Source organism: Dissoconium aciculare (assembly GCF_010015565.1).
Source record: "Dissoconium aciculare CBS 342.82 unplaced genomic scaffold K489scaffold_35, whole genome shotgun sequence".
Taxonomy (NCBI): Eukaryota; Fungi; Ascomycota; class Dothideomycetes; order Mycosphaerellales; family Dissoconiaceae; genus Dissoconium; species Dissoconium aciculare.
This window is the reverse complement of record NW_022984985.1, coordinates 1-12,100: the sequence shown is the minus strand read 5'-3', so window position 1 is coordinate 12,100 and position 12,100 is coordinate 1. Positions and strand designations below refer to the sequence as shown.

Sequence of the window (12,100 nt, the reverse complement as noted above, 5' to 3'; positions counted from 1 at the left end):
AAGCTGAATTCGGTGAGGGTTATCATGGATAGAACGAACCGGCACGGCTGCCGAGGCGCACGTGTGAAGCGGACGACCGTGACAGCAGTCGAGTGTATGAGTGCTGACGGGCGATATCTACATCCGATGATCATCTGGCCCGCGGCCACCCACCGAGCGAACTGGGTGACTCATCCTACACCTGGATGGCATTATGCCTACTCCGACAGCGGATATACAGACTCATATCTCAGCCTGCAGTGGCTCCGTCTGGTGTTTGATCCGCAAACGAGAGACCGAGCGGGACAGCGACCGCGTGTGCTGATTTGTGACGGCTTTGGCACCCATGAAACCCTCGAGGTCCTTGAGTTCGCTCTTCAGCACCAGATCATACTTTGCCGCCTGCCTTCCCACACATCCCATAAACTGCAGCCATGTGATATCTCCGTCTTCGGTCCACTCAAAGGAGCATATCGTGATCAGGTAGAACGGCTCGAGCGAGGCGGCGTCTGGTCGATGATGAGCCATTGATCGGGCAAATTGTCGTCATCCATGAGTGTCGTGCCCGGAATGCGGAGTGGGACAATCGCGGGAATTCATCTCATGCTCCCCAGGCGTCTTTGCCGTGGAGCGAAAGAGCAGTATCATCGTCGCAAAAAAGTCTGTCAGGGTTCGGCTTCACCAGCTCGGTCTGCTTGACACGCGTTGACGTGTGCTCAGCTCAAGGTTGGGCGTACGTCCTGACCTGAGCGTATGACAGCGCGAGGCACACTGCTGTGGCGTGGCCGGGATGCGCCTGTCAGAGAGTTCATTGCGTGCAGACATCAGTATGGATCTATTGGGCGTCTGCAGTATTTGGAAAGTCGGTGGTAGGGCGTCGCCATTCGCATGGCTCGGAGCCGTTATCCACAACCACATGGAAAAGAAATCTCGTCATTGGCCCAGTGATCCGGAGGAACCTGCGGTGATTTGGTTCGGCGACGGTTTTGTTATGATGGAGTCATCCGCTGCCAAACTGGTGCAACGTCGGCGGGTCAGGCTGGATGGCGGAAACAGCCCTCCTGCATCGCGCTGGTGGTGCCAGTGATGCTGATGAGGCGGAACGACTGGTCGGATAATGTTCTGTTGTAGAGTAACTTCAATCTGATGGAGCCATGGAGATTGATCTCCAGAGGTGTCGGGTTTGCTGTAGCTCTCGACGCGTACGAAGTGGGTATCTGTTCACAGATTTGCGCTTCGGTCTGAGGTCGTGCTCGCGAAGATTTGATGTCGTGTTCTCACTATATCAGTCCGATCAACTGGTAAGTGTGCAAAATCATGTCGGCATGAATCGTCGTGCTTGGTCGCTCGAGCATTAAAGCTGCGTAGCTCCAGGGTCAGTGACGTTACTAAAATGTTGAGATGCTCGGGCGGCAACGTACTCAGTGCCTGATATAGCTGAAGAGTTCTTAAGAGAGGTGTACATCACCATGACAATAGTGCAGTTGGGGACCACCATCGTGCGTGATGTGTTCTGCAAGTTGATGATGTTTGGGGAGGGAAGGGAGGAATTTTGAAACCTTCCAAGCCAAGGTCATCAATTGAGGCTTCAAGGCGATCGGCAGGGGCCTCCGGGGCTTCGGCTATGACGCCATAGCCGGCAGCCATCTTAGGGTTACATCTATAGATAGCCCCAAGATATGTGCGTTTCAGTTTTTGGAGAAAAGGGGTCGGCATCAACGAGGGAGTCGGACATTTACAATATTTGACGGTCGCAGACGATACCGGAGTCTGCGAAGACTCCCGAGGTCGTCTCACGATGATGAGCAAAACAGTTTCCCGTGGAAAAGAAGTTTCATCTGATAGCTGAGAGGGTCCCGCGCCAGTAATTCGCGGCTTCGCTTCAGCTGGCCTCCGCAACATCTTCATTCGACTACGGCCAATTCCCGCGATCCTGCGCTTGCCTCAGACTTTGCACACACATGAAGTCGCGCGCCGCAGCCGTGGCACCGCTATTCCATTCTACGGATGAGAAGGCCTCCTTATCCACCCTGATTGATGGCGATCAATTCGCAGGGCTCCACCGGCCTTGGAGAATTCCTTTCGTCTGTGACGGCTGATGGTGGCAGTCAGATCGCGATTACGCCGATGCCATTTCCACTCCCCAAATAGCTCGTGCCGATCGACTTGAAGCTTTGTCAGACAACGACGAAGACGACGCCGGCGACACCGTTTTTACACATCAATTCGACACAAGGACGGCTGGCCTGCAGTCTCTATAGACGCAGGCAGTGCCTCTCGACGCCTCCGAGCAGAAAAAGCACGTTGATCTCGAGGAGATCACCGGGCAGAACCGCCTCTCGGAGCGGGGCTTAGCGGCGCTCGGGCGGGCGATTCAGTCCACGGCAGCAACACCGCCCAAGAAGTGGCCAACGTTCGGGCCAATGAAAGAGGAGGCTTGCAGGGGGCTCGGGGACATGCCACGACAAGAGTGTCAAATATCGGCCGTCGTGGAACAACGAAGCGTATGAGAATGAGAATGCGTCGAAATCACAGAGTCCAATCTCGCTCGGGCATACTCAACACGCCAAAAGTTTGTGCGTGCGGAAAGCGCTCAGCCGGACACATAGACGGCAGATCAATTCACGTCGGTTTCTATTGTACACAGTGCGTGCTGCGCAAAAGTCTTTCCCTCAACGCGGCGAAACGGCGATCGCGCCGACGCTTTGCCCATCACAGATGGCTCTCTAATCTTGCCGGACAACAATAACGAAGACGATGACGTTAGTGACGATGGCAATGGCTCTGCCAGGACTCTTCCAAACGTCACCCGCCAGATACGTACCACGATGTCTATCGCTCCGCCGCGTGCTACTTTTATACATCAAAAGTTCCATGGAAGAGAACACGTCATTGAGTCACGACCAGGAGGGTGGCAGTGCATTTTCGAATACAAAAAGCGAAGTTACTGCCTCATCCAAAGATACGCGCGATCCTCAATCAGTAGCTTACTTGACCGTGACATAGTGAAATCAGTAGTTGGTGTTGCGATGTCCACAGCACGCATCACTCCCCTTCACACGCGCGGCGTCCGCGGTACTCTCCACATCTTGTCATTTCGCTGTGCCCAGGTTCAATGCACGAGAAGACGAGCTCGTTATGGTCTTCGTTGCTCCACACATAACCTTATGTGGCAGCCTGGGTGCCCATTGATCAAGCCACTGCCCAAATACACGCTCTGACAAAGGTCCCGATGTGGATTCCGTTGCTGCCGGTTCTTTCCCATTCGCCATTGCAAAGCATCGATCATGGGCACTGGGAATTGCGCATCATCGCATTTCATTCCCGCTATCCATATGATCAAATAAGTTGTGAATCGAGGGTAGGGTTTCGTTGTGACCGCGAAGAGATCCATTGTCACCGCGGAGAGGTTCGTTGTTAACGCCGTCGCGGTCGTGCTCACTGCTTTCTGCTATTTTCCTTCGTTGGTACCGGAATGCCTCCGTCATGCGCAGTTCGAAGCCACGGGCGTTGACCTCCTTTCCATTCCCTATATAGTCTTTGACGATGTGCAAAGCAGCAGCCTGATCGTCATCCGACAGGTCGTCCCATGACCACTTGGAGCCGCCCTCTGCAAGCCCGCTGCGGGCTATCTCCGCCCATTCCTTCGCCTTGTTCTGATAAGTTGCGTCCTTGACCTTGAGGTCGGCTTCGACACCGAAGAAGAGCACCACCAAAGTTCTCGTAGCTTTCTTTTCCTTGGTAAGCGAAGTCTGCTGCAGGCGGCGGCGGCGCGGCATACCAGAAATTTGTTCCACTCTTTGTCAGTGAATTCGCATAATGCTTGCGCCTCCGATACCCCCATGACGCTCGCTGTCAGGTCGTGTGCAATTGCGTGTATCACTCTAAATCTCGAAGACTGCGATGGATGTGCGTGACGCGAAGGTGCGGGGTCACTGATAAATTTCCGTGGCACACAGCAGACCCCCGTCGCAGAGCTTCATGACCAATCAATTCGAAAGTCCACGGGTGTGCAATGTGCGTGGTAGGGACAAGGATCGGGGTCATTGTGAGATTGATCCATGGTAATTTGATGCCGGCACCTCTGAGAGAACTGCGACGATGACTCTGTGACGTCCAAAGGTTGATTACACCTCGGTCTGTGAGCACGCAGCTCGGGGACACCCGATAGTTTAAAAGTAGGGCATGAGTCAAAAATAGTACGCGTCCAAGATTGTGCACCGCTGTCTACTAGCGTGCGAGGTAGGCGCAGCTAGTAGAAGACATTATCAAATTGACCATTCATGTACCAAGTGCTTCTTGTCGGTGGTGTTGAGGGCGGCCTCGGTGAAAGATGTGTACTAATAACCCGTCAACTTCTCGCACGGCCGTGTCGCTTTCCTTCTATCAGCTCGGTTCTCTCATCAGCAGTCTCACACGCAACACCAGATCCTGAACCGTCGACGCTCAATCTCTACCGACTATGCCTTCAGACAGCGCCTCATGGCAGCTGTTCCCTCAAGACGTGGGCGGCTTGATCAGTGCGCCCGACGACAACTTTGAATCTTATTTGGCCGATCTTCGCCTGCATCTTTCTAGCTACACACGCTGTCAACCCTGCGCAAAAGCCGAGACGCCGCCCTAAAAGCACTACACCATCTACCGACGACAGGAGTATCACTCAACCCCGTGACCTCGATCGCTCTACAAACGTGGCCTGACATTCAGGGCTTCATATGGTTTCATGAGAGGCCGCTACTGTACTATCGGAGATGAACATTGTGCGGCAGCAGAGTGGATCATTTTCCAATCAATTATAAAATCAATTATAAAGACGGCAAAGCGCGCTTTTAAGTGCGTGCCTAAGGATGCGGCGGGTTTTTTGGCCGCGTGGAGCTGTCCGAGTTTGAAAGATGTGCGCGAAGCACACAGAACGCTCAAGCGCTGCCGCTTGACTCACAGAACGTTCGATCCTTGCTGTATCGATGCTCGCCACCGCCAGGAGCAGCGAAAAGCCCGCAAGAGCGCGCGTGTGCGGGGCGACAGGCCGAACGCCAGATCGAGACAAAAAAGGAAGACGCACGCCATCGTCGTGAGCTACAGGAGCAAGACATTCGCCAACGAGACGATGTACAGAAGCTAGAAGCTCAGCATCGGGGCGAGCTGCAGCGCGAAAGCGACCGCCATGTACGCGAGCGAGGCTCACAGCCAGCAATCAACGCCAGCTAAATGAGTTTGACAATTACCATCAGCAAATGCTGCAGGCGCACAGGATAGGTCATATACACGAGTTCCAAAGTTTGGTGACTCGTCACCGGCGAGAGCTCCAGGAGACAACGAAGCGCTATGAGTACCAGCGGAACATCACACACGTCCGTCATTGCGCCGAGGAGGAAGAAGCACTCCGGTGTAGAATCTGTTTCGAGACTACAGAGAACAGAGACGGATACAAACACGCCGGCTGCGATGCAGCCTTTTGCCGAGATTGCATAAACAAATGGGTTGTGGAGGAAGTTTCAAACTGTCCTGCTTGTCGCCAAGATATTCCTTTGATTGATCTATCTTAGGAAGTTGTGGACCTGTGGAGGAAGGCAGAGCGGACTCAACTCAGTCTCCAGCTCGTTGCTGAAGAGATCGATGGCGCGACTGTTTGATTTACGTACATGTACACAGACTCTCGCCATGGCACAGATTGTTCTTTTGACACGTCCATCATTGTGGGGGCAAATCTACTCAAATCGACGTTTGTCGCTTGCCATCAGACTGACCACCGTTGCATCAGTGCGCACGCAATCGAGTCTGCACCCAGGAGGCTCTGTCCGAGACGTCGTCCATTCGTGACCTCGTACTCGCTTTCTGTGCCTTTTTGACCCTTCTAAGAGGCGAGAGACTCAAGCGCAGCGGAGCACATCGAAAAGCCTGCCGACCAAAGCGTATTAATTTGTGCCGCTTCTCAAATTGGGACCACTGTTGCAAGCAGACGAACAACCACGATGGACACTTCTCTTCAGAATGACCTTTGATTTGTGGACAAGTTATGTTCCATGCCATTCCTATCCTTCCAGGATGCCTCCGAATTGTTATACGCAGTAGAGACCGGTCAAGGTAACATGAGGGTAGGCCGTGTAGGATGAGGATGAGGCAGGTACATGTAGGATGAGGGTCCTCACGTCCAGCTACACGTGTCATGTAATGACAACGCTGCATAATCCAGACATCCCAACCACAGCTCTGTACTTTGCCATTCGAGACGAGACGTTGTTGCTGCCAACATCTGAACGCCCCTACACAAATGACTAGAAATCTCTACAAGCGTGAAACGGCATATCTAGAGCAATGTGTCTCTGCCACCATGAAGATTTCTTGATTGGGCCCGTAGTTGCAACCGGGATTCCTCTTCGATCGACTTCTTCCAATTCGACTGTGTGGGGTTGCTGGCTGGACGACATGGCCTCACAGGATGGATGCACCAGCGATCAAGCGGCCGGGCGGATCTCTGTGTACAAGGAACGAGATTGTCTAAATATGGACACAAAGGACAACATTTTAGGTGAGACACGTGATCGGTCGCGTTGGGAGGGGAATGACAGAATGTAGTATGTAGGTATGTGATTAACTATGGCTCGTGACCACAGTCACGACTGATGAGTCGTTGTTCGGGTGGTGCGGAAGCGCTAGAAAGACTAGATAGACTAGAAGAGATGCTTAAAAGTCGATGTTGATCAGTCGTTGTTCGGGTGGTGCGGAAGCGCTAGAAAGACTAGTGCGCAAGGCTTTGGCACTCCCGAGCCTCCCTTGTTTACACTCCCTTGTCCGCTTGTCCGTACCTCCGTATATAGGTATGCTTGTCATTGTCCATTTTCACCCGACTTCTCGTTTCTACTGGATACGTACCTTTACGCCACGCAGCATCGATCAACCCTACTCCCACCGACACAGCTTCATCACATGGCTTGTCAAAACGATTGCTCTGGGCCCCCTCACGATCCCTCAGGACTTGGAAATTGCGAAGCGGCCATCTGCGCACGGCGTCGGCAAGGATGGCGGTCAATCGTTCGCAACTTTACTCCTTCATGGTTCTCGGTCAACATGGGCACTGGCATTACGAGTATTCTGCTGCATAATTTACCCTACAATGGCCGCTGGCTGCAGTACATTTCGTATATCCTCTTCGCGCTCAATGTGCTCCTCTTTGTTGTTTTTCTGGCCATCTCCATCTTACGGTATTGCCTCTATCCTAAGATCTGGGTCTCGATGATTCGCCATCCTGCTCAATCTCTGTTCATAGGGACCTTTCCCATGGGACTCGCGACCATTATCAACATGATTGTCTTCGTCTGCGTGCCTTCCTGGCAAGGCAGTTGGTGGAAGGTTGCCTGGGCGCTCTGGTGGATAGACGCTGCTATTTCTGTATCCAGCTGCTTCTATCTGCCTTTCGTGTTGTAAGTTCATCGAATCTGCATCATCAGTCATGGGTTGTTAACGCGTGTGATAGGATGACAGTCCACGGCCACTCGGTCGAAACCATAACGGCAGCCTGGCTGTTGCCGGTCGTTTCGACTATTGTTGCAGCGGCGACCGGATCCCTGGTTGCAGGCGTCCTGCCTCATGCTGAATACGCGCTTATCACAATTCTTACATCGTACGTTCTTTGGGGCACAGGCGTACCCCTCGCGATGGTTATCCTGGTAATATACTTCTTGCGTCTTACGACACACAATTTGCCGCCTAAAGCAGTCGTAGTCTCGACTTTCCTACCGCTTGGACCGCTTGGCCAGGGAGGCTTTGGCATCATGCAGCTGGGCAAAGTTGCCCTAGAAATATTCCCGCAGACGCACACCGTCCCCGCCGCCCCACACGCAGGCGAAATACTGTATGTCGCTGGCTTCTTCATTGCCATCATCATGTGGGGCTTTGGGCTGGTGTGGCTATGTTTCGCCGTTGCGACCATCGTTCGTTCTCAACGATTTCCTTTCAACATGGGCTGGTGGGGGTTCACCTTTCCCCTGGGCGTGTATACCGTATGCACTACTACGCTCGCGAAAGAGATACCGTCGGCCTTTTTCCGCGTTTTGGGAACCATTTTCTCGGTTGCGGTGACGATTCTCTGGATCATCGTCTCGCTCGGCACCTTGCAGCATTTGTGGAAGGGATCTGTGTTGGCCGCACCGTGCTTGAAGGACGTCGAGGAGAGGGAAGCGAAGGCTCGAGGGACAACTGCTTCCGAGCATGAGATGGATGAATGAACCAAGCGGACAATGCGTAGTGTGATGACTGGACGAGATGCTGAAGCGGATGGAAAATTGCTTAGTCATGACATTGCGCAAGATTAGTCGTATTATTATTGCGGAGCAAGCGGTCGCTTGGGCATGAGTGGCATGTCACTCTGGGGCGCTCAGTGGGGATTGGCGAACATGCACGCAGGCAGCATGCACTTATTTACCATACTACACTCCACTACACTTACTACAATACATCGTATCACATCGTGCCACAAAATACCGCCGTACACAATCCCATGCTGTAAAACACCATACAGTGCATGCTATACGTTGCGTACAGACCCTATACAATACAAACAGACACCGTACGATAGATACAGAGTCCACCCATACGATACGCACAGTACGCAAAAGATGGACTGGGAGGCGGCCATCCGCAACAAACGCGATGCCCTTCTCGCCTGCATTCCCGTGCACTGGCGGCTGAGCGAAGTCGAGCTGCGCCGAGCCAAAGCGCACATCGACGTCCGCACTGTCTTGCCCGTGAGTCTCTACTCACATTCCTGCACTGATAGCACTGACTGAGCTCTCCTCGTGCCAGCCAGTCCTTACTTAGTCCAGTCGAGCAGGCCATCACCGCGCTCCCAGCCGCCCCACTGCTGCTCGCCCTGCGTTGTGGCGATTACACCGCCAGCGAGGTCTGTGGTGCCTTCAGCCACCGCGCTGCCCTGGCTCACCAGTTGACGAACTGCCTTTGCGAGCTCGACTTCGCCGCCGCAACCGCCCGGGCTCAGCATTTGGATGCTTACTTTCGCAAGCACCGCCGGCCGTCAGGCCCTTTGCACGGCCTTCCAGTCAGCTTGATGGACCGCTTCCACGTCGCTGGCCTGGACAGCACTTGCGGGTTCGCAAGCTGGATCGGCCATCCGAAGACCATTGATGACGAAGGCGTGGTGCTTCGTGCTCTCCGCCATGCTGGTGCTCTTGTCTATTGCAAGACGAACGTTTCCATGGGTGCTCTGGTACGACCCGATGGCCTTGCCCAGAACCCCGTTCTGTGTTGCTCTTGCGACGACTGACATGGACTGTATCGCAGATGGGCGAGACCGTTAACAACATCGTGGGATTCACCGTCAATCCTTGCAACATCAAGCTATCGGCTGGAGGCGCGTGCGGAGGTCTTTCTCTTCCTTAGCAACACCTGCTATATTTGCTATGCCAATGCTGACCTGACTCAGGGGAAGGTGCTTTGCTTGCCCTTGGCGGCTCTGCCGTCGGAATAGGTACGGACCTTGGTACGTGTTTTTCCACATTAGCCCAAAAGAGCCCGCGTTTCTGACGCGCTCGCAGTGGGTTCCAGTCGTATCCCTGCGGCTTTCAATGGTTTAGCTGCTCTCAAAACTTCTGAAGGCCGACTGTCCACCTCGGGAATCGCGACCATCGTAAGTGGCTGTTGTCTTCCGAACTCAGATGCTAAGCAGATGCCTCAATGCCACACCGTACTGACCTTGGACAGCTGAGAGGCTTGCCCGTAGCTTCGGGCAGCATTGGCCTCATGGCTAAAGACATCAGTTCTGTTGAACTAGTTTTTAAAACATTGCTGGAAAGTGAGCCATGGCGGGAGGACCCCAATGTCATCGAATTACCGTGGCGCGCAGAGAAACATGATGCCATCGCGAAAAGAGCCGGGGCGTCCGGTTACTCTTCAGGAAGACTGGTCCTTGGTCTCATGGCTTGCGACCAAAATGTTCAACCGCATCCAAATGTCGCACGAGCGCTAGAACATGTGAAGGAGACGCTCGAGAAAGAGGGCCACGAAGTATATCATCAAAGTATCCTATCGTCTGCAAACGACTTAATGACTGGAATCTTGTAGATTGTTGATTGGAACCCACCTCCCCACCCAGAGGCAGTTGAAAATCTGGTATGCCTTCGAAGCTCCATTGGACGGTTCAGTTGATGCTAAAGGCCATGTTACCAAAGCTCAAGATTTTCGGTTCTGCTGCAGGCCCGGCTATCGTCGAAGCCATCAAGGCAAGCGGCGAGCCCCCGATAGCTCAGATACGTACGCTGTTCGACCAGCCGAATGTTACTAGTAACTCGACGGCCGAGTTCTGGGACTTGTGTCAGCGGCGGGAAGAATACAAGCAGGCGTATGCCGCTTACTGGGCGCAAATGGGCGGCTGCTCAGCCTCAGGCAGGGCTGTTGACGGTGTTGTTCTGCCTGTCGCACCCACGTCCGCAGTGCGCGCAGGCGAGTTCCATTATCTCGCCTACTCGGCTATAGCTAACGTGTTGGATCTGCCTGCGGTTGCTTTCTCCGTCGCTCGAGAGGGCTACAGCGACGCAAAAGCCGTTGCGAGTCCATCTAATCTGAGCAAGATGGATGAGGTTGTGAAAAGGACGTGTAAGCTTTTGGACCACAAAACAGTAGTGCATCTTCCGAAACTGACTCTGATATGGCAGACTGCGAGGATGACGCGCAGAATATGCCAGTCGGCTTGCAGGTGATATGTCCAAGGCTACAAGAAGAGTGCGCACTCGCTCTCGCAACGATTATTGAACAAGCTCTGCACGCGAGAGCTCATAGTGCGCACAACAAAGACTGATAACCTCGGAAAATCGCGTTTGAATAGATGATTCAAGTTTCAGGCATTAGGGTCCCGTGGTCGCTTCAGGCCTTCATACACATACAGACACATCTTGATGGATGATGGAATGAACGATTGGGCCTATCCTTTCACCACCTTCAAATTCCTCACTTCTCCATAGCCGTTGTAACATACGCCTCTCAGGTTCCACTGAGAACGCTGTGGCTGCGAGTTGCCCGCTTCATCAATGGTTCTGCTGTAGAGACATCTTCGCTCGCCCGGCTCGACCTGCACTTTGGCCTTCCAGATTTTCCAAGTCCACTTGCTTTCCAGGGGATGTGTAAACAGTTCCGCGTCGACCCATCTCTCCTTGTCAATGGAGACCTCGACTCTTTTCACCGGCCCACCTTCTCCCCCCGGCAAAGCGTACCCATCCACCGTGATAAATCCCTCTGCATCCACTTCCACCGTGTCTTCATTTCGTGGCGACGTGATGGCAGAATTCGCTGGCATGTCGATCACCGGCGGGATTTTATGCCAGAAGGTGCGTGCCCTTTCCGCATCGACCGCTTCTGGTGGTAGGACCTTGTAGTCGAAATGCATATAATGATTGCTGCTCATTTCCCGCTGCACTGTGATGTGATCCAACCACTTCACGGCCCTCGCGCCCGCCACGCCTGGAACGATGACGCGCACGGGAAACCCGTGCTCCTGTGTCAAGGGCGCGCCGTTCATTTCCAGGGCTAGAATCACCTCTGCATTCTCGCGAAGAGCGCGGTCCATGGAAATGGAGGCCCCATACCACGAATCGTCTTGGCAGGGGACGGCATTGCATGCAAACGCCACGTGCAGCTCCTGCTGCAAGTCGTCGACCTTGCGCTCACCCCCATCTTCGTCAGCAAGCGTGGGAGCGGCCTTGAGGAGGACGTCGCGGAGTCTCGGGCCACGCCAGGTGCAATTCATGACAGCGGCTGAGCCCCAGTCTACGCCGTCTACTTCTTTCAGCAGGGTTCGCATGGTGTGGCGACGGTTGCCGGCGCATTGGAGCAGGCAGGTAACGTCATGCTGGGGGAAGCTATTGCGCAGATCGGAGATGGAGAGATTGAGCGAGTTGGCGACCAAGCCATCGACGTAGACGCGGTGGGTAGAGGCGTCGAGATTGTCTGGGATGGGGCAGTGGTTCCGGTCGTATGGTCGGATGGAAATGTCGGTAAGGAAGGAGGAGGTCAGCGAGGCAAGCTCGGGCTCACGGTTCAAGGGAGGTGTAGACAGGGCTGGCATGTTTGTAACGATGGATGCTTTTCGCTTACAAATAAACCTTCAACTAAC

General features: G+C 53.8%; 5 protein-coding genes across 5 annotated transcripts; 3 read left to right on the top strand and 2 right to left on the bottom strand.

Moving 5' to 3' along the window:
- Window positions 1–640, top strand: K489DRAFT_168674 (CENP-B protein). The gene has a single exon (XM_033599352.1). The coding sequence runs from the start codon at window positions 25–27 to the stop codon at window positions 508–510; it is 486 nt and encodes a 161-aa protein (XP_033454754.1). The 5' UTR covers window positions 1–24; the 3' UTR covers window positions 511–640.
- A 2,205-nt stretch (window positions 641–2,845) lies between these two features.
- On the bottom strand, window positions 2,846–4,105 carry K489DRAFT_385612 (uncharacterized protein). Its single transcript, XM_033606142.1, has 2 exons — window positions 3,761–4,105; window positions 2,846–3,710 (listed from the first exon to the last, which is right to left on the bottom strand). Exons 1-2 carry the CDS (start codon window positions 3,821–3,823, stop codon window positions 3,288–3,290), a joined length of 486 nt encoding a protein of 161 aa, XP_033454753.1. The 5' UTR covers window positions 3,824–4,105; the 3' UTR covers window positions 2,846–3,287.
- Window positions 4,106–6,405: 2,300 nt separating this feature from the next.
- K489DRAFT_391554 (uncharacterized protein) lies at window positions 6,406–8,204 on the top strand (the record flags this gene model as incomplete). The annotated part of the gene is made up of 3 exons (XM_033606706.1): window positions 6,406–6,508; window positions 6,998–7,400; window positions 7,454–8,204. 3 exons carry the CDS (start codon window positions 6,406–6,408, stop codon window positions 8,202–8,204), a joined length of 1,257 nt encoding a protein of 418 aa, XP_033454752.1.
- A 390-nt stretch (window positions 8,205–8,594) lies between these two features.
- On the top strand, window positions 8,595–10,789 carry K489DRAFT_414356 (amidase; the record flags this gene model as incomplete). The annotated part of the gene is made up of 9 exons (XM_033608163.1): window positions 8,595–8,723; window positions 8,786–9,202; window positions 9,277–9,358; window positions 9,419–9,475; window positions 9,531–9,622; window positions 9,697–9,999; window positions 10,057–10,104; window positions 10,164–10,587; window positions 10,647–10,789. 9 exons carry the CDS (start codon window positions 8,595–8,597, stop codon window positions 10,787–10,789), a joined length of 1,695 nt encoding a protein of 564 aa, XP_033454751.1.
- Window positions 10,730–12,100, bottom strand: K489DRAFT_168616 (sulfite oxidase). The gene has a single exon (XM_033599351.1). It carries the CDS (start codon window positions 12,050–12,052, stop codon window positions 10,913–10,915), a length of 1,140 nt encoding a protein of 379 aa, XP_033454750.1. The 5' UTR covers window positions 12,053–12,100; the 3' UTR covers window positions 10,730–10,912.

Bases quoted from the DNA above. Each gene is read 5' to 3' on its own strand.
- K489DRAFT_168674 (XM_033599352.1), top strand. From the start codon at position 25: ATGGATAGAACGAACCGGCACGGCTGCCGAGGCGCACGTGTGAAGCGG.
- K489DRAFT_385612 (XM_033606142.1), bottom strand. From the start codon at position 3,823: ATGGGGGTATCGGAGGCGCAAGCATTATGCGAATTCACTGACAAAGAG. The intron at 3,711-3,760 runs GTATGCCGCGCC...ACCAAGGAAAAG, and splicing joins AAGAGTGGAACAAATTTCTG to AAAGCTACGAGAACTTTGGT.
- K489DRAFT_168616 (XM_033599351.1), bottom strand. From the start codon at position 12,052: ATGCCAGCCCTGTCTACACCTCCCTTGAACCGTGAGCCCGAGCTTGCC.